General features: G+C 43.8%; 2 protein-coding genes across 2 annotated transcripts; one reads left to right on the forward strand and one right to left on the reverse strand.

Moving 5' to 3' along the window:
• The first annotated feature begins 215 nt into the window (after positions 1 to 215).
• Positions 216 to 6,191, forward strand: LOC112892989. The gene is made up of 3 exons (XM_025960119.1): positions 216 to 620; positions 1,334 to 1,388; positions 2,348 to 6,191. The coding sequence occupies exon 3, from the start codon at positions 2,519 to 2,521 to the stop codon at positions 5,609 to 5,611; it is 3,093 nt and encodes a 1,030-aa protein (XP_025815904.1). The 5' UTR covers positions 216 to 620; positions 1,334 to 1,388; positions 2,348 to 2,518; the 3' UTR covers positions 5,612 to 6,191.
• A 1,121-nt stretch (positions 6,192 to 7,312) lies between these two features.
• On the reverse strand, positions 7,313 to 16,826 carry LOC112891462 (paired amphipathic helix protein Sin3-like 4). The gene is made up of 23 exons (XM_025958342.1): positions 16,459 to 16,826; positions 15,899 to 16,138; positions 15,605 to 15,773; positions 15,406 to 15,504; positions 15,155 to 15,325; positions 14,653 to 14,971; positions 13,558 to 13,691; positions 13,344 to 13,419; positions 13,233 to 13,262; positions 12,879 to 13,147; positions 12,651 to 12,805; positions 11,490 to 11,617; positions 11,143 to 11,397; positions 10,396 to 11,049; positions 10,222 to 10,307; positions 9,431 to 10,084; positions 9,254 to 9,354; positions 9,029 to 9,167; positions 8,798 to 8,950; positions 8,453 to 8,616; positions 8,262 to 8,373; positions 7,996 to 8,168; positions 7,313 to 7,804 (listed from the first exon to the last, which is right to left on the reverse strand). The coding sequence occupies exons 1-22, from the start codon at positions 16,530 to 16,532 to the stop codon at positions 8,016 to 8,018; spliced, it is 4,335 nt and encodes a 1,444-aa protein (XP_025814127.1). The 5' UTR covers positions 16,533 to 16,826; the 3' UTR covers positions 7,313 to 7,804; positions 7,996 to 8,015.
• Between the last annotated feature and the right edge of the window lie 1,649 nt (positions 16,827 to 18,475).

Raw genomic sequence — 18,475 nt, forward strand, 5'->3', positions numbered from 1 at the left:
GGCAGTGATATAATGGCCTAAGTGGCAAAGAGTGAAAGTTTCTAATTTCCAATGGATAACGTTTGACACTCCATCGAGTAACGGCAAATGATGGGCTTGTCAACGAATTCAGCGCGAAGAAAAAGCCGGGAAGCGGAGAAGCGTTCGCACCCGCACGGCTGATTCGCGGGGTTATGCTGCGAGATGGATATTCAAGTTGGCAATATTTACCTGCACTTGCCAGTGCTATGATCCCCTCCCTCCCTCTCCCCGTTCGGTCCTCTCCCCTGGCCGACTCCTCTCACCCGCACCGCAGAAACCCAACCGCTAGGGTTTCGCGAAGCGGCCCCCGGCGGACGGGGATCCCACCGGCTTCATTTCCGCCCGCGCGGATCTGACCTCGTTCTTCCCTCCTCCCTTCCGACGGGCGCCGCCTCCTCAACAGTGTCGCGGCTCCTCCCGGGCCTGCGCCACTCGTCCTGCCCGGCAACGCCGTGCCTCGGAGGCTCCGACCTCCTGGGCTCTGTGGCCTCGACCCGTCGCCGTGGCACCCCGTCCCATTCAGCTCCTCCGTTCCCCTAGTGCCCGGCTCTTCTCCATCCCAAGCAGAACCTGTCCATCCGCGACGCCCCCTGCTCAAGGTAGAAGCGAGTTGCCCTCTGCATGTCTGTGCAATTAACCGATTTCTACGTGTGTGCGTATGTGCCTGCCAGCCTCTGTGTGCATAGCTAATATTTGTTTGTGAGTCAGTTTGGGACAGCAATGTTGGGGATCGGGGATGTGTCTGTGGGTAATTTCGTTTGCATGTGGGGTTTTTGGGGGCAGGTTTAGTCACCGATGTCCGTCGTTTTGGTTATCGAAGGTGTTTGGAGAAGGGAACAGGTCGTGTTCCCGGACGTTGATTTCATTTTTCTCGTGCTGCCAATTACTAGCTACGAGCACCGTTTCTGTTTGGTTGGGAGGCTTTCCTAGGATCCTTCAGTATTCTATTGACAAAGCTCTGAGATTTGTGCTAGTCTCCTGGAGACATGTGCCTCTTCGCTGATGGATGCGAAAGGTTGCCTGTGCTTCTGGTGTCACAGAGTGTGCATATGTAGTGTAGCTGCATAGTTGTGTTTGTGTGGATGGGTGTGTGGTTGCAAGAACATCCATGTGTATTTGATGACTCAAGAGTGCCTTTTGCACTGTTGAATATGATTTGCCTTTGAAGATCAATTTTCAGTTATTGGTCAGGTTCCTACACTGTACCATGATATCTGAAATTGTTTTGTATTTTTTTATTCAAAGAAAAACTGTGCTATGATTCATGGAGTAGTGATATTTGAACAAACATTGACAATGCATTTTTATGCAGGCAAGCTTGTGTTGTCTGCATGGAGTGACGAACTAATGATTATATGTGATGACATGTAAGTTTTCCTCTTGACATTTTAAAACCATTGTACACTTGCTCATGCTTTGTTCTCTTATAATTAATCATCGTTGCTAAATTAAAAAATTATATATGTATATCCATGAATCTATTTATTTGGCGTTGCTGCATGAATTTTTTCCCCACTTCATGCTGGATGACAAGAGTGCCTGTGGGCAGGGGTGACGGCGTGCTGGAATATTTTCCACTAACTAGGCTCATAATCACCATATACTTCCTGCAAAATTATACAAGTTCCTTGAGCAATGCACCGTGTTCCGTTTAGCACTAGCTTTGCCCCTGCCTGTGGGTGACTAGAACAGGGTATTATTGTATGGGATCATGTGTTTGAACTGTGGATGTGTCATAGATGTCAATATGTCATCAGTCATCACTTGTAATGCTGTTAATACTGTAATGTGTAAGTATTTTGCACTTTCCTTGCAAGATATGCTTGTTATTGTGCTTTCCCACATATTTGTGCAATGTTTAAATCTGTAGGTGAATTATTTTAGGAAAAATTATGTGCGACTCTGTGAGCCAGATAATAATACAATCTCTTGAACCTTTGCTTATGCACTTGTTGAAACTGGAGTTACCCCTGATCAGATTCTTAGGATGCATTTTTAGTGTGCAGCAAGGAAATATTGACGTATGTTAAGTAGTGAATATATAATGCTTTTCTCCTTAATCCATGGTAGATCTACTCATTTTTCCATTGTATCACCAATATTGAAAATTTGCTGATTTTGAATCTAGTGAGCACCAATGACATCTTGTACTTCTTAGAGTTTAGAATCGATCTTGTTGCTGTCTCGTTTTTGGTGCCATGTCAAAATGATTATAGATACAGTAGAGTAATAATATCCCTCCTCTTTGTTCCAGGGAGTTTAAATTGACCTCTTGGTATAAATTATGCTGACATGTTTTTATTAACTACATTGTTATTTGTTGCAGAAATTTGCTGTTGATTTTTGTTTGTGTATGACCATGCACCGTCAAGATTTCTGCAAACTAAATTCCACGTCCTGTTCTTAGAGAACTACTGCAGTGGTCACTGATATACTGTGCACTAGCCACTCCATAATTTAACATTTCTGCCACGGGACCAACTACTCTCTTGTTTTCATGGAGTGCAACAAAGATGAGGCTGCTAGAGCAAAAGCTCTGGCAGAAAGAAAAATGCTGGAAAAGGACTTTGCTGGCGCAAAAAAGATGATTATCAAAGTGCAGAAACTTTCCAAAGAAGTGGATGACATTGACATTTCAAAAATGTTAACTGTTTGTGATGTTCACTGTGCTGCTGGAGCAAAGGTAAATGCTGAGATTGACTGGTATGGAGTACTGCAAGTACCTGTAGATGCTGATGATGTCCTGATAAAGAAACAATATCGTAAACTTGCCCTTTTGCTACATCCTGACAAGAACAAGTTTGGAGGTGCAGAGGCAGCATTCAAATTAGTTGGAGAAGCAAATATAACTCTTACAGACAAGTCAAAACGTGAAATGTATAACATGAAAAGAAACATCTTTAGAGGCGTTGCAGCCAGACCCCCTCATCAGCATTCAAGAAGAACTGCACCTGCTAGACCTAGTTCTACTCCTGTGAATCTCCATAATAAGCATCAGCAGCAGCAGCAGCAGCAGCAGCAGCAGGCCACAAATCCTGCAGGGCCACAAACCACATTTTGGACAATCTGTCCATCTTGTGGCATGAGATATCAGTACTACCTTTCAATCTTGAAGAAGGCTTTGCGCTGTCAGAATTGTTTGAAGCCATTTATCGCGCATGATTTGAAGGAACAAGCTATTCCTTCTGGGGCAAATCAGCGATCTGCTGGGGTTTGGAAAAATGCAGGCACGCCACAGAACTTTCCAGGTCCTCAAACAAATGTCACTGGTCAGAAAGCTTGGTCAACCACTCCAGGAGTTCATGTCAACATCGGTTCTCATCATTCTGATGTAAATACAAAGAGGGAAACTGATGGGAACACAGGTGGGCTAAAAAACAAAATGAAATCTGACCAGACCAACAGAAAACATTCAAAAGCTAAATCATCTTCAGGATTGAAAAGGGGCAGGAGAGCTGTGATTGAATCAAGTGAATCAAGCATGTCAGAAACTAGCAGTGACAGCGAGGAAGAGATTCTTGAACATGGTCCTGCTGCAAATAGTGCCGGGCTAGGTCAACAAACCCGCAGATCAAGCAGGCAGAAGCAAGAAGTTAAGTATAATGAAGATAGTGATGATGAAGATATTGAAGATGACACTAAGAAGGTTGATGATGATTTTGTGAATTCTCCTGTTTTAAAGAGGTTAAGGAAAAGTGGTGTGTTCCATGGTGATCACAGCAATACAACGGCAAAGCTGAACAAAGACATAGCTGGTCATAATGGTCCAAGAAATGGTGTTAAAGAATGCAGTAACACAGTAGATGAAAAGAAAGGTGGCACATCATGTGGAGAGAAGACATTCAATGGAATCGAGCAAATGAAGAGAGGAACAATGCACGCTGGAGAAAATAGTGATGGAAAAGAAAAGGTATTTCATTCTGTCAGCAACAATGGTCTAGGTCTAAACGATAATGGTGCTCCAGGTGATCATCCATACACTTTTATAGATCCTGAATTTTTTGATTTTGACCAACATCGAGATGTTAATCAATTTAGAGCCAACCAGATCTGGGCTGTCTATGATGATCAAGACTGTATGCCTAGATTTTATGCTCGAATCACGAAGGTAAAAACTACCCCAAAGTTTATGCTGCATTTTGTTTGGCTGGAGTTTGATCCCACAAATAGAGCAGAGGAGGCATGGTCTTACGGAGGTCTGCCTGTTGCTTGTGGACGCTTTAAGCATGGACAGTCAGAGACAGCCAAAGAAACTGCTATCTTCTCCCGAACTATATCCTTTGAGAAAAGCAAGACAAGAAACTCTTATGAAATATATCCAAGGAAAGGTGAAGTTTGGGCTCTTTTTAAGGGATGGGATATTGGTTGGAGCTCAGATGCCGACAGTCATAAAAATTTGAACTACCAGTATGAAGTGGTTGAAGTTCTATCTGATCTCACAACGAGCACTAGCATTATTGTCATGCCGCTTGTGAAGATAAAAGGCTATGTCAGCTTATTTATACAGTCTAGAGAGGCAGCTCCATATGTGATATCTCAGGGTGAGACACTGAGGTTTTCTCATTGTGTCCCTCATCATTTGATGAGTGGAACTGAAAAGGAAGGCATTCCAGAAGGATCCCTTGAACTTGATCCTGCAGCTCTTCCCCTTAACTTGGAAGAGGCTTTTCCTTCTGTTAGCCCAGAATGCAGTTCTGTAAGAAGTCAGGGACGCGATGCCAAACATGCAGGTTCGTCCAGTGGAAATAGTTCCCACAAAGGGTCTAGGAATGTGGGGGAGGGGCAGCATACAGCATCCATGAATGTAGGGATCGCTGCAAAGACACCAAAGGAAGAGAATAGCAAGCATAACGCAGGTACTGCTGAAGCTACCGATGTCGATGATGATAATGTTTGCCAAACAGAGTATGTCTGTGCTGAATCAGAATTCTATGATTTTTCAGAAATAAGATTGCTTCAAAAGTTTTTACCTGGGCAGATCTGGGCTCTCTATAGTGATTTAGATAAATTCCCCAATTATTATGCTTACATACAGAAAGTTGATCTCAATAATGATAAAGTGCAAGTTAGATGGCTTGATGGTTGTCCTCAAGGAGAAGAGGAGAGAAGATTGCTTCAAGAAGAACGGACAATTGGGTGTGGAACCTTTAGGCTTTCTAGCATTCACGAGATGATGACTTACACTGGTACAGACGCCTTTTCTCATCCTGTAGAGGCAAGATCTACTGGCAGAAAAGGCGAGTATGAGGTAATTCCTCATCTGGGTGAGATATGGGCTGTTTACAAGAATTGGAGGGCAGGATGGACTGCACATGACTTTAAAAACTGTGAATATGAACTGGTGGAGATATTTGGCCATACTGATTCGTCCATACAGGTTCAGCATCTGAGGAAAGTGGCTGGTTATAGGACGGTATTTATGCCATACAGAGCAGAGGGATCTGTGAAGACAATAAGGAAGGATGAGTACCCCAAGTTCTCTCACAAGATTCCTTGCTTCCATCTGACACATGAAAAAGGTGGCAAGCTTCGAGGCTATCTGGAGCTCGATCCATCGTCAATACCAGAGGAATTCCTCTTTACTGATTGAATGTGAGATAAGCCTTATCTGCAGTGGATCTGAATCTTTCTTGTGATGCAAGTTTCTGGAACAGAGGTTCTGTGAATGTTGGATGGTTTCCACAATCCTACATTGTTCTTTTGAGTGACACTGACATAAGGTGTCTGTAGCACTAACGTTATGGTGGACTAGATTGGGACTTACCAATCTGCACAACGAAGGCATTAAATTGAAAATCTGCTGGATGGCTATCCGGCAGCAGACTGCAGTTCAGAAGCCGAGCAGTTTTTTTTGCAACTGCTGTTTGTAGTTAGCATTAGCTGTATCTAGTGTTTTAGTTCTGATGTAAAAACTGCTGCTCTCCCTTTATCTCGTAGTGTAATCTAAATGGTAGTACTGTATTTGAACTTTGGGAGGCCAACCTGATGAATTATCAGAAGAGGCATTCTGCCTCCCTTCCCTGGAACTGAAACATGAAAGCCAACAAGTCAGGTTTGGCTGACCTATCGGTGTGATGGTTATGCTGGTGTTTCCGTGAAGGTGATCGACAGGACACCCTCCTGCAGCTCGTGTTATGATAACTTTATTTCTGCCCGAATCTCCTTTTTTTTTTTATAAAGTTGCACCTGTGTCCTGATTTTGATAACGTCCTTTTCTGGAGCTCTGTTCATTTGCTATGGAAGTATCAGGCGCGTCTCGTGTCAAACTTATTGAAATTCTGTTACAGGATATAATCATAAAATGTTTTACTTTTATATACGAAGCTTTTCTTTGTTCACAATTCGCCCTGTTCTATCTATTATAAAGCCTCCCGTGTAAACATCATGCTTGCACGTTGCATGCTTAAAACCAGGTTATTGTTTAAGATTTCAAATTGGTGCAATACTGTTTCTTGGATCATGTTTGGACGTATTGTTGCGAAATGGACGGCTGGTCAGAACTTGCAACAATGCCTCCAAGAATAAGATCAGGTCCATGTTTGGCATGTTTAGTATGGTAACAATTTTCATCTGTTGCTTCTCCTAAGAGGTGTTCTTGCGTGATACTAACGTTTCTCAGGTGTGCACCGCCGGCAGGATCCGTCGCCACTGCGTATGCCCTATCGCCCACGCCAACTCGAAGTCATAAAGCCCTCAAAAAAAAACTCGAAGTCATAAAAGACTGGTATATTGGTAAACAAGCCTTGCCGGCAGTAAACAGAAAACTGGTGCTAGTGTCATCATGAATTGATCATGGGCCCTTAGTCGTTCAACAATCAACACGGCCCATTTACATAGAACCGCCACAGCTGATAACGGCCCATGAGAGCTGGCCGGCTAGTCACACCGCAGCCCAGTTGCATCCAGCGCAACCCAAGCACCCAAGCTCCTAACGGACTATTCACTCCTCTGCCAGAAACGACGTTTTGGAGAACTCCCATCCATAGCTTTCAGAACAGGAGACGTTGCTTCTAAACTATGTATTCAAGAAAACATCGTGTATATCTAATGGTCCTAGTAAAAATCATTAGACTGTATTAACATTCCATACCACAAAAGGAAACTATAGAATTTATGGGCAACCAATATTCTGATATTAAACAGTGGCTAAAATACCCATAAGAGGTCGTTGCATTCCAAAACATACAGTAAGTTTCTCGCCAAAAGTTGTAATAGTAACTTTAACATAAACAAGAATCACGCCACGGGTGGATGGCAAAAAAGATGGTCAAAAGCATTAAATCAATAAGCATGAGGAAAGGAGAAACATCTCCCCAAGGGGGTGCCTCTTAAGAAATTATGGTATCTGATGATTGATCAACCAAACGAAGACTACATAATTGTTTGACACGGGTTTTAATCTTGACTACATATCTTCAATGCAAAACGACGGCAAAAGGAACAGAAGACCTATACCAACAGCAACAAATGATGATTAGTTAAATACTTGATGGAACAGACCTACCATCGAATAACCCAGTGGATGGTAACCAGAACAAACAACATGCTCCTAATACATATATACACATCTTTCAGCACAACAGAGCTGACTGCGGTGGCCTACACACTCGCTTCACTTTGCTGTATTTACCCTATGTATCCTCCCAGATGTTATTCCAAAAGGGCACCCCGCGGAGAATTATCGATGGAATCACCACCATCGAACTCCCGCAGATTCTCATTGTTGAAGCGAAGGAGCTGGTTGCCCCAGCAACATCTACATGCTTAGATACAATGATGAGGACTGCAAAGGGGAAAAGGACACCAGATTGTTATAGATAGAAAACTGTTGTCTTGTCTGAAACAAAATTGCTGAAATTGAGTCTGGAACAGCGTGCTGCCATGATGCAATATTTACAGAAGAACAGGTAGCCCATTCAACGACTGATAGTGCATCGATCAAATGATGCACAAGTTGGAAGCTATGGAAATTACCATTTTTATGCCAAATGACCCTATGGTTTGGATAGGAATCTATTGAAGCGCAGCACTTTTGCAGCATATATTTTTGAAATCCGTGACCTGTCAGGCACGTTCCCACCATGCAAAACTTTTCTCCTCTTCCGTAAACGGAACAAGAAATCTTCAGTATCGAGGACATATGAGACCTGCATTCATGGCATTGCCAGATTACTTCATTCTCTATCCCCGACTAAAATTGCATGTGATGGAATGTCCAGTCAAATCAAGATGCCCCATACCTTAGAAGTCTTGCAGGATATCTTGCATTCAAGCCCGTTTACAACTTTGATACCATCCATTGCCTTCAAAGAATCTGAAGGCTCATCATTATTTGAATGTTTTCGCTTATTCCTGGGAGAACAGGACACGATCAGGCACAAACAAGGGAAATGGAACCAGGAGCTTCAATGCGAGTACGAGAAAATAATACCTTCCAAGGTAGACACCTTCAGATAATTTTTTGTCTGACATACTACACAGATACTCGCTAAAAAGATACGAAGAAAAATTTGGATCAATTGACACTGCTGTCACTTCTGGCTTTTCATGACCATATTCCATCAGTTGAATAGACAACCTTGTCGGATTTGAGCACTGCCATTGACAGCACAAACTAATCAATATCATTCCACAAAAAAGAGAGAGAACTATGAGTTGTCAACAGTATTGTAGACTTGAAGCATATGTAGAGCAATCGTTTTGGCACGTGTAGAGGAGAATACAATTAGTTTTGAAGCATGGAAACTATTATAAACTGCAAAAAAATGATGCTTACACATTCAAATCGGTATATGCTCTCGTCATGGAGGAGGACACGGGCATTCTCATGATAAACTAGGTCAAAGAACCTTCCAGAAGACCTTGATTTTTCATATAAATATAGTTGCAGAAGCTTATTGTCCATTTCGTCTGTTGCTATTGCTTGAAGCTGGCATCACAAAGTTGATAACGAATCTGTCATCCGAGCACGAACAAAACTAACAGAACAAGGGATGAACCAGTTTACCTGCTTCACCACTTTGTAAATCAGTTTGTCTAAAGTGAAGAGAACATATGATTGAGTTCCAATAATTGCTCGGCAGTCATCCTCAAACTTGGTGTTGTCAGAAGAACCGTCAAGCAAGTTGTACAGCGCACTCATAAATCTTCATAGGAAAGAGAAAATACAGATCAATAATTCATTATATATGGACACGATGCATTGTAAACCTTGCAGAAATGCAAATATTACTTTGCATAGAGATTGGGTGGGTTTGTATCCTTGGAAGTCCTCCATTTCTTTTCCGCAGTAAAAGAGTTTATTTTTGCTGACAGTAGTCTCTCGTATAAGATCTGCAATAGATGCTTATTTAGCAAAAAAAGGAAATGCATACAGAGAGGAAAAAACAGGGGGTAGTGGAGACCTGACCTGATGTAGCCTAAACAAGACATAAAAGGAATCATTTCCATAAAATATCCGCGAGGATTTCTCATCGCGGTCATGCAAAGCTGTAGGTACATGCTTGGCAAGTGGTTTAACTGAGTACAGAAAGCGTTCTGAAAGCGGTAGTGATATTCCTCCTTCCACATCATGTGTCTCAGTTGTTCCTTCTGCCTCACCCTCACTTTCAGCCTTCGCATCCTGATCATCATGATCCATATCCTCCTCTTCCTCATCATGGTCTTCCCGAGAGCATTCCTCTCCATCACCAGATTCACTGGCTGAGGCATCTTCACCAGCCTCTGAGGCATTTTCACTGTCCTCAGTAGACCTCTGAGCACTTTCCTCGCCTTCATCATCAGCATCAGCATCATTCTCACCAGCTGCCTCAGAAGATGGTACCACTTCCCCAGGCCTACCTTGGAATGGTTTGCTTGTGGAACCTTCCTTTGCTTTAGATGCTCCATCTTCAAAAGGAACAAAATGGTCCTCCTCAAAATCTCCATTCGGTGATAATTCACCCTCTTCTCTTTCAACTTTTGAAGTATTATTATGGGGCGCAGAGCCTTCATTATTCAGGCGCCCTTTATTTCCCTCATTGGTGCCATTTAAAGATGATCCTGGCCTCCCTGTCTCCCCTCCCTGTCAAAGAAAAAAATAGAAATATGGGCCAAATAAGTTTGCTGGATGCATTTTTTTTAGGAAAGAAGTGAATACATAAATATCCGACTATTGCCAACATAGCTGGAAAGTAAATTATCTGATGAAAGATCTCGTACCTCTGCAGAAGCCAACGTTTCATTGCCAGTCCTGCCTTCACCAGCTGTCTCAACCACATCATGAGAACTCCTAGATGCATTCACACCTAGCAATCCGTTCAATCCATAAGAACTGGCAATATGAAACCTAACCAACTTATGTACTACAAAGAATATCGAAGAAGCAGAACAAACCTGCTGTAAGTTCCAAATTAGTCTTCTGTTGTTCGATCCTAACAGCAGTTGCATTCTCTGCGGATCGGTCAGTAGAAGCCATGTTTTGGGCACTTATGGAAGGCATTTCATCTGCAGCAGATACAGCACCATGCAATCTTCCATTTAATGCAGCGTTTGATTGTTCCTCACCTCTACGGGCAGTTCGATCTGCATCGTGGAAACCATTTTGAGTGTCTGCTGCAACTCCATTTGCCAATCTAGCCCTAGATGACGGTCCTTGTTCACTTTCATCACCATTCCCTTGCTTGGCAACAATCCCTGCTCCAGTATTACTTTCTCCTCCGACACTTGCAAGACCAGATTTTGCTGTTCGGCTCTTGGCCTTAACTAGGTCTGGATCCTCAGAACCATGCGTTCGAGGCTGAACACCCAAAATTGGCTCTAGAAAAGTTGTCCATATCCTCATCACTTTATCTAATTGATCCGAAGAATTGCAGACTTCGCCACAGGAGTACTTAATGATCTTATGCAGATCTTCATGGATTTCCGAGTCTACATACTCGAATGACATATTTGGAACTATAGGCCGCCTATTGCCAGCAGCAATGGCAAGGAGCACGTCATCTTCCTTCCTTTTCTTCTCATTAATTTCTTTTATCTCCGTCAGGAGAGCTACACAAGGAATGAAATGTTATAGTTTAGCACCATGCAAAGGTGGAACTACAACCAGAAGAAACATTCACATGTAATAAAAGTTCTACATACATTTTGTGCTCAGGTTCTTCGTATCTTGCTGCTTGAAATAGAAACTACGATGGTCAAGTGACTTGTGATAGTTCTTGGCATATATTTCTGCCCAAACTTTGTTGAAATCTGATCGGCACCTCGACCACTCTTCCTGCTTTTGTTTGAGCCTAGTTAGGATAACTGGCAATGCCACACTAGCATTTTTGCGAAGAACATCCATCACATCCAGACCATGATCACCGTACAATCGCTCAATGCACCTCAGGTTCAAAGCTGTTAATGGGATCAACCCACAATCAGTCAAGCTCCATTCAGTTCAAGCATCACCAAATATTATTAACCTATATATCTGAACAAATACTTACGAGTTAAATGCTCATCAATGCGTATAGGACTCTCAGGTTTTACTGAGTTGTCTTGCATCTTTTCTATCAACTCTTCAACACGCTTAGTTGCTGCATTAACTGATTCCAACAGCATATCCAACTCAAACCTGAAAAAGTTAAGAACAAGTTCAAGCCACAGTTAAGAATTGAATAACATAAGCTGCACTTAAACAGGCTATAAAGAACAAATAATATCCATAAGTCATGATGCTTTGCGAACAGGGAAAAATTCCAGAGGTAAACCAGCGAGATACAGTCGTATCAGCCTGTTCAGGTAAAATTTAGTGGTCTGGGTTTTTAGCCCTTGCTGGTTAGATGGCATAATTGCAAAGAATTATTTTAAGATAATATATGCATGCCTATCACATGCAGCACATCTCGATTTGTAAACATAGCTCTGTTCTTAATCTAACCAAGCTTACAAAAATACATCAGCAAGACAAATTTCTGCGGTACAACAACTTCAGTTCAACTGCCCAATTAATACATTATTAGTGCAGGAGCAACTGCTTTCCACTTTGATCACAAGCTAACAATTTAATCTTTCTGAGAATCAACTGGCACCAAGAGATACAGGTTTCCACTAGCACGATGTCTTGTTAATGGTTTACAACAAGTACTTAGAGCACAAGTAGTCGGGAGAAGGGAATGAGATTATGTGAGGAAAGGTAATAAACAAAAGAAGGAAAGATATAGCATATGAACAGATACCCAGTTCAGAATGGTTCAACAAAAGAAGCATGGGTGGGATGCACAAAATGTCAGGCTTAGAAAATATGGCATGTAATATGGACCATCCCTTAACACTAAGCCAACCCCCCTTAGGGAGCATGGTTTATGCATATGCAGCTTAAAAAGATAAAGAAAAAGAAAATACCATTGACTAATTAAAGCACGCGCACAAACAACCTAGAAAATGGTTCTTTTTATTTTTTTTGTTTCAACCAAAATACAGGACTATTACTTATGCAGTATTCACGTAAATAAACACTAGCCAGCGTGGATACTTAACATTGGTGGTAGGCTGGTAGCTCTACAGGCCCTTGCTAATGTGAATGGTGAAAGATTGTTCTCATCAAAGTTCATATGCTCACAACTATGAAGCTTAATGCCTTATGTATGGCAAAGATAAATCAGCACCTGTCATCCTCGCATCTGAACAAGCTTTCTTCATACTGATTCTTCCGCATGTGCTTAAATGAATAATCTTCACTTCCTGATGTCACTGATACCCAGTGATCATTTAGAACAGAGGCTCCAAGATCAGTCCTGTTGCTGGCCGGGGGCATGGGATACTGAAACATGATTGAACAAAAATGTTATGTGAAACACAGTACACAAAGAACTACATTATATGAATTAACTTACATTTTTTGGTAGGAGACGGTAACTGGGAGTGCATCTTTGACAGTTTGAGAGATCAAGCTCTGAAATAGGTTTTGAAAGGTTGTACTTTTCTTTGCCAGAGAACATAGACGGTTTGTGGCTAGCACCTTCCTTTGAATTGAATGTTGATCCTTTATCAAGTCTTTCACGTTCCTTTTCTCTTTCCTTTTCCCGATCTCTATCCCTGTCCTCCCTATCCCGCTCTCTATCCTTTTCTTTATCCTCGGTCTTAATAATCCTTGCAGTAGGCCCTTCACATTAGATAATCAATGTTAACATGATATTTTGAAAGAATTAGACATCGTTATACAAAGTTTCAAGCCAGCAGCCACATACTTTTGTTGAAGACTCCAGCAAGAAATCCATCTGCGACAAGGTACAAAAAACTTTGAGAGTTCATTCGTATTACAAGATGATCATCCATATCTATGAAGATGTGTAAATTACCTATATTTTCACAATGCTCCAAGAATTCATTGAACCCTTCCATAAGATCTGGATAATGCTGGAGTATATCATTCACCTGCAAATCAAATGTAACTTATTCATGATTCAACTTTTGTTAAGTTAACTCATGCAGGTACTAAGTTAGTAAAATAAGAAAAAATCAAGTATTTAGCATGAACAAGCAAATGAATGAGTGAATAAATAAGAAACCAACCAAGTTCTTCAGTTCACTTCTCGTTATAATCTCTTGGCTGTAGATGTGTAGACATTTCAAAAATTCTTGGTAAGCATCATGCTCCAGCTTTTCCTTTACTTTCTCGCAGAAATGGAACTCATGTGTGTATACACCTGATATTGTAAGAGAAAGCATAGGCATAAAAAAAACAAGCGGAGAGCAAACGAATTTCTCTAAATCTCAAAAGATACTGATTGTATTTAACAGCTAAATTCAACCAAATAGTACGTAACTTAAAAGTGGAAAGCAACAAGATCTACAGTACGTGAAAGAAACCAGCAGAACCTGACAGCATAAGTACCCAAATAGTAAACATGTTTGTGCATTATTTCTCAATCAACATGCCACGACATCTTAAGTATTTGAAATGACAGAGTAAAGTAGTTTTTGCAGACATGCATAACAGACCAATGATATATATAGGACAAGTTTTATCTACACTCGCTTGTAGCTACTCTCACTATCAGTATACCACCATGCGTATGTCCACGTACTCATTTATCACTTTGACTATATTCATATACTAATTCTAAGATACTTCAAAAGGATATGTACGAAAAATTTCAAAAGCATCCCTATTTTTTAAATATATCATGATTACACATTAGTACTAGTATATAAAAATGAGTATGTCCATATACTCCATGTATGGTCACATACTTAAAGTATATACCATCACAGATGGTCTAGTATGATCACATACACCTCGTACATACCTTTTGTTGGGCCAGGTACGCCCTACATCATGAGATACACATGTAGGAGTAGCTACAAGCGCATGTAGAATGGATTTTTCCTATATACATATATATCAATGAACATGTCTGTGCATCAGTTTTTAACATCTACAATCCAGCAAATTTAAGGTCCTGCAGCACCCATATCGCATTTTTACTTTCAATGATGGTACTCAGGGGGGCACAGCCTTTGACTGTATGTCCCAGCGATGAAAATGGGAGGTCCATTGATAACTTAAGCAGGAGATTGAAGAGTTCTGAAGTAGAACTCGTATCTGAAGTAGCATATATAACATACAGAGCATAAATAACTGGCCCAATATACCAAAATACTTACTCTTTAGCGCATCCTTATCATCATATGATGAAGCAGATACGCTATGTATTCCATGATTCTCACTGGGCGCTCCTTGGTGTGTCTCAGCACCTGCAGTATCCTCCATCTTCCTTGGAAAAGGCTTGCGCTTACGCTGTCCAATCTCCAGCTCTCTGCTGTCATGTTCACCATCTTTGTCTTCTCTCTCATAATCTCTTCTGTCCCTTTCCACCTTCCGTTCTTTTTCTTTATCAAGACGTCTTCTCTGGCGATCATGCTCCACATCAGGACGGTCAACACTAAAGTCACGATCAGCATGCGACAGATAAGCCCTGTCCCTCTGAAGAAAGAGAGAAAAAGTGGCATGTAAACTATCTCTGTAGCACAAGAGGTGGTGTCTAGACACAGAAGTACATAAAATGCTACGTGACAATCAAGTTACCGTGTTATCCTACTTCCTGCAAGCTAACTATCCCTTAAATTGAAAACAAGTAGAGTCCGCAAAACTGCACGTCATTTTTACCTTATCACTGTGAAGGGCCCTGTTGGCAGGAGGCACTAGAGAGCTCCTGTCCTCCCGCTTAACCAAACCACCCCTTGAAGATGCCACTGCTTGTGGAGCCACTGAGGTATCAGGCAGGAAGTGCTGGAATTCTTCAAGCAAATCTTTATGTTCAGCGAACAGCATAGCAACCTGCCAAAAAGACAAGCAAATTTACAAATTTTAACGCAAGCATAGACATACAAGCAAAAACCAGCAAGAGAAAATAGTACCTCCTGGTAAACATCTTGGATGGACTTATTATCCTTGCGGTACATGTTGAGAATGTCCAAGAATGCCTTGTAAACTTGCTCATCGTGCTGAAACCGATTCTGTGAAAGGAAAGCAATGGTGCAGTAAATCGCTAGTTCGCTACATATCACACCTTCAGACATGATAGATAGACCTATATGGGTATACATAAATTTATACCTTTATCTTGTTCACAAAATTGATAGCTTCCACAAAATCTACAGGCTTCTTCTCCTCTTGTAGCTTGATCGCATAGCCCTTGGGCAAGAAGGCGTTGAACCCAAGGATCAGCTCAGGGTACCCGTTGAAAAGGGTTTTGACACGAATAATCACTCCATTGGTGTCAATCCTGCATCCAACAGTTGCACCAGCACACGAATAACAAGTAGAAACGTCAATATTTTGCTCCAGGGGAAACATGCGAAACGTCACGGATCGGATTGGCCAAAAGGAGGGCCAACAGCATGGACCAACCTCTCGCTCTTGAAGTCGCGCATGACCTCGAGGAACTCCTCGTACTTCTCCCGCTTGTCCTGGAACTTATCCTTGACGGCCTTGAGGTACACGAGCGCATCGTTGGTCGTCAGCTTCTGGTTGGCCGAGCCAGCACCAGACGGCTGCTGCGGCTGCGCTGGCGGAGCAGCACCAGCCTGAGGCGGTGGCGCGGCCGCCGACGCTGAACCGGGCAGAGGCATGTGCTGTGGCTGTGCGGCCCTGCGACAGGAGAAAACCGGACCGTTGGATCACAGGATAGAACCGTAGAAAAAAAACGCAAAAAGAAACATTCTACAGCTTAGACTTCAAATTGGGGCAAACAGCCACGAAATCGGCGAAAAAAATCAAACAAATCCCAGACAACCCCCGAATTCGTCCGGCAGATTCAAATATTCTCGCTCGCTCGCCGACTCCACCGAGCAGGACCGGAACCCCAAAAACGAGAATCGCCCGCAGCAAAAACTAAAACGAACAAGCAAGCCAGCACGGAAGCGAGCGCGCGGGCGGCGAGGAACCGGGCCGGAGAGGCGGCGACTCACGGATCGGATCGGGCGAGGTTGGGGCGCTTGAGCTGTGACCCCATGAGCGCGTCTTCCCTGGCGCCGCGCTTCATGCCCCCATGCACCGGCCTCCCCGCTCCTCCACCTCCACGCCCTCCTCCTCACCCGCGCGCGCGAGCCGATTCCTCCCCCGAGCACCCCCACACGCTCCCTCTCCCCTCTCCACCGCCGCCGCCGCCGCCGCCGATCTCACCCCGGAGCACGCCGGCGCCGGATCTGCCGGCCGCGAGCACCCTCCGGCACTCGCGGCGCCTGCCGGACGCAGCGCCGGGACAGCACGAGGCGGCGCCGAGCGCGGGAGGGAGCGGGCGGCGGGAGCTAATCGCCAAGCGAGGGGGGGGGGCGAAACGCGAGAGAGAAAGGGGGGGTGCCGAGACGCGAACGAAATGAAAGGGAACGGCTCGGGCTCGGGCTCGGGAAGGAGGAAAAATTGGGGGTGAGGGCTCCGCGAAGTAAACCTATCGCGGAGGGGACGCCGCCCTCGGCCGTTGTTGCGCCGCCGCCCGCCGCCGGATCCAAGATAAGGGCCACGTGGACGGCGGCGATGCGCGCGGCCGGGGCGGGGCGCGGTTAGAAGGGCGGTGAGCTCACCGGGTCCCGGGGTTGGCTTGCCCTGCAGGTAACAGAATAACACACCGGCAGCGGGTGCGGATACCACCCTTGGGAAAATTCGGGGCGGCGTGGCGGTGTGGGCGACGCGCGGATTGGAGAGAGGGGGTCAGGAAGGGATTACCGCGCGCCGGGGCCACAAGTCAGCGGGATGTAACCGGGCCGGGACACGCGTCCGGGCACACCGCTGCAGGTTAACCTAGCGACGCGAGGCTGCGCCGCGGTTCGTGTGCGTGTGCGCGCGCGGGGAAGTATTTTCGTTGCGGTTTTTCTTTTGGAAAGAAATGCGAACAATATGCCTGTTTGGGCTTCCCTGGCTGAGGGGAAATGTACTCTGTTTTGTAAAAGAGTTGCAAAAGTTGCGCAAAGGACCGTGTAAGGTGATGCTATTATGGATAATCACGACGTGGCAAGTAACGTGCACGTAAAACCAAATAAGAGTAAAAAATTTTACTCGTGATTAATGTCTTGAGTTGAGGTGTTTGGGTTCACCTTGCTATACTCACCTGCCTGTCTTGCTTCCTTCTTCGGTGTCATTTTCGCCTTCTCATCTTCATGACTCCTTTTCTTTTTCCTATTTATGCATACTCCGTAGGTCGTCTCCGTTCCACTTGCTCGTGCCCTTCCTCCACGCGTCATATCATCCTACCGATTTCGTGCGTTCTTCAACTGTCATTTCTCTCGCCACTGAACACAATTCGAAGACGGCAAAGTTGCGGCCACTTTTCTACAAAGCTTTTTAAAAGCTCTGTTATTTCCTCGTTGGTTAGCAGCCAACGAGGTAAGCACTGAAGCATAAAGCCGTACTTTACTTAAGGAAATGGTGAGTTACCGCTCTGAGTCACATGTTGTTCAACTACACCGTGAAGACTTCATACTTTGTGGATTGTTGTATCTGGACACATGAAAGCATTTGTTACCGAACTATATATAAGATTGTACGGGTATATGAATTCTTGCATAATTCTGACCCCCGATGCTGCGCGTTTCGATTTGATTGGTGATACCCATTAGCAGCATCGCTTTGATCAGGCGCATTAGTAGCATCTGTTTTGATCAGGCGGCCATCGCAGGCCCAGCGTGCGGGATTGCTGCTGAACCAGTTTCTTTTTTAGGCAGTAGTTGACCTGAACCTGACAAAACTCCGCCGGCACGTTTCGTGGTGAAACCGTAAAAGGCGGCAGGGCCGGAGGAACTCTATCCCGGTGGATGCAATTCCTAGCTTGGGGAGCGGGCTAGCCTCCTATCAGCAAGGCCAGGACTCGTGCAAGTCGTGCAAATATGATTTTTCTTTCAGAAACCAGATTCTGTGTAGCTTAAGGACGCCTATCCAGGAAAAGGTTAAGCCACGGCCTAAAGGCTGCCTTTTCCATTTCCTCTCTTTCGC

Source organism: Panicum hallii, chromosome 5, assembly GCF_002211085.1.
Source record: "Panicum hallii strain FIL2 chromosome 5, PHallii_v3.1, whole genome shotgun sequence".
Taxonomy (NCBI): domain Eukaryota; kingdom Viridiplantae; phylum Streptophyta; class Magnoliopsida; order Poales; family Poaceae; genus Panicum; species Panicum hallii.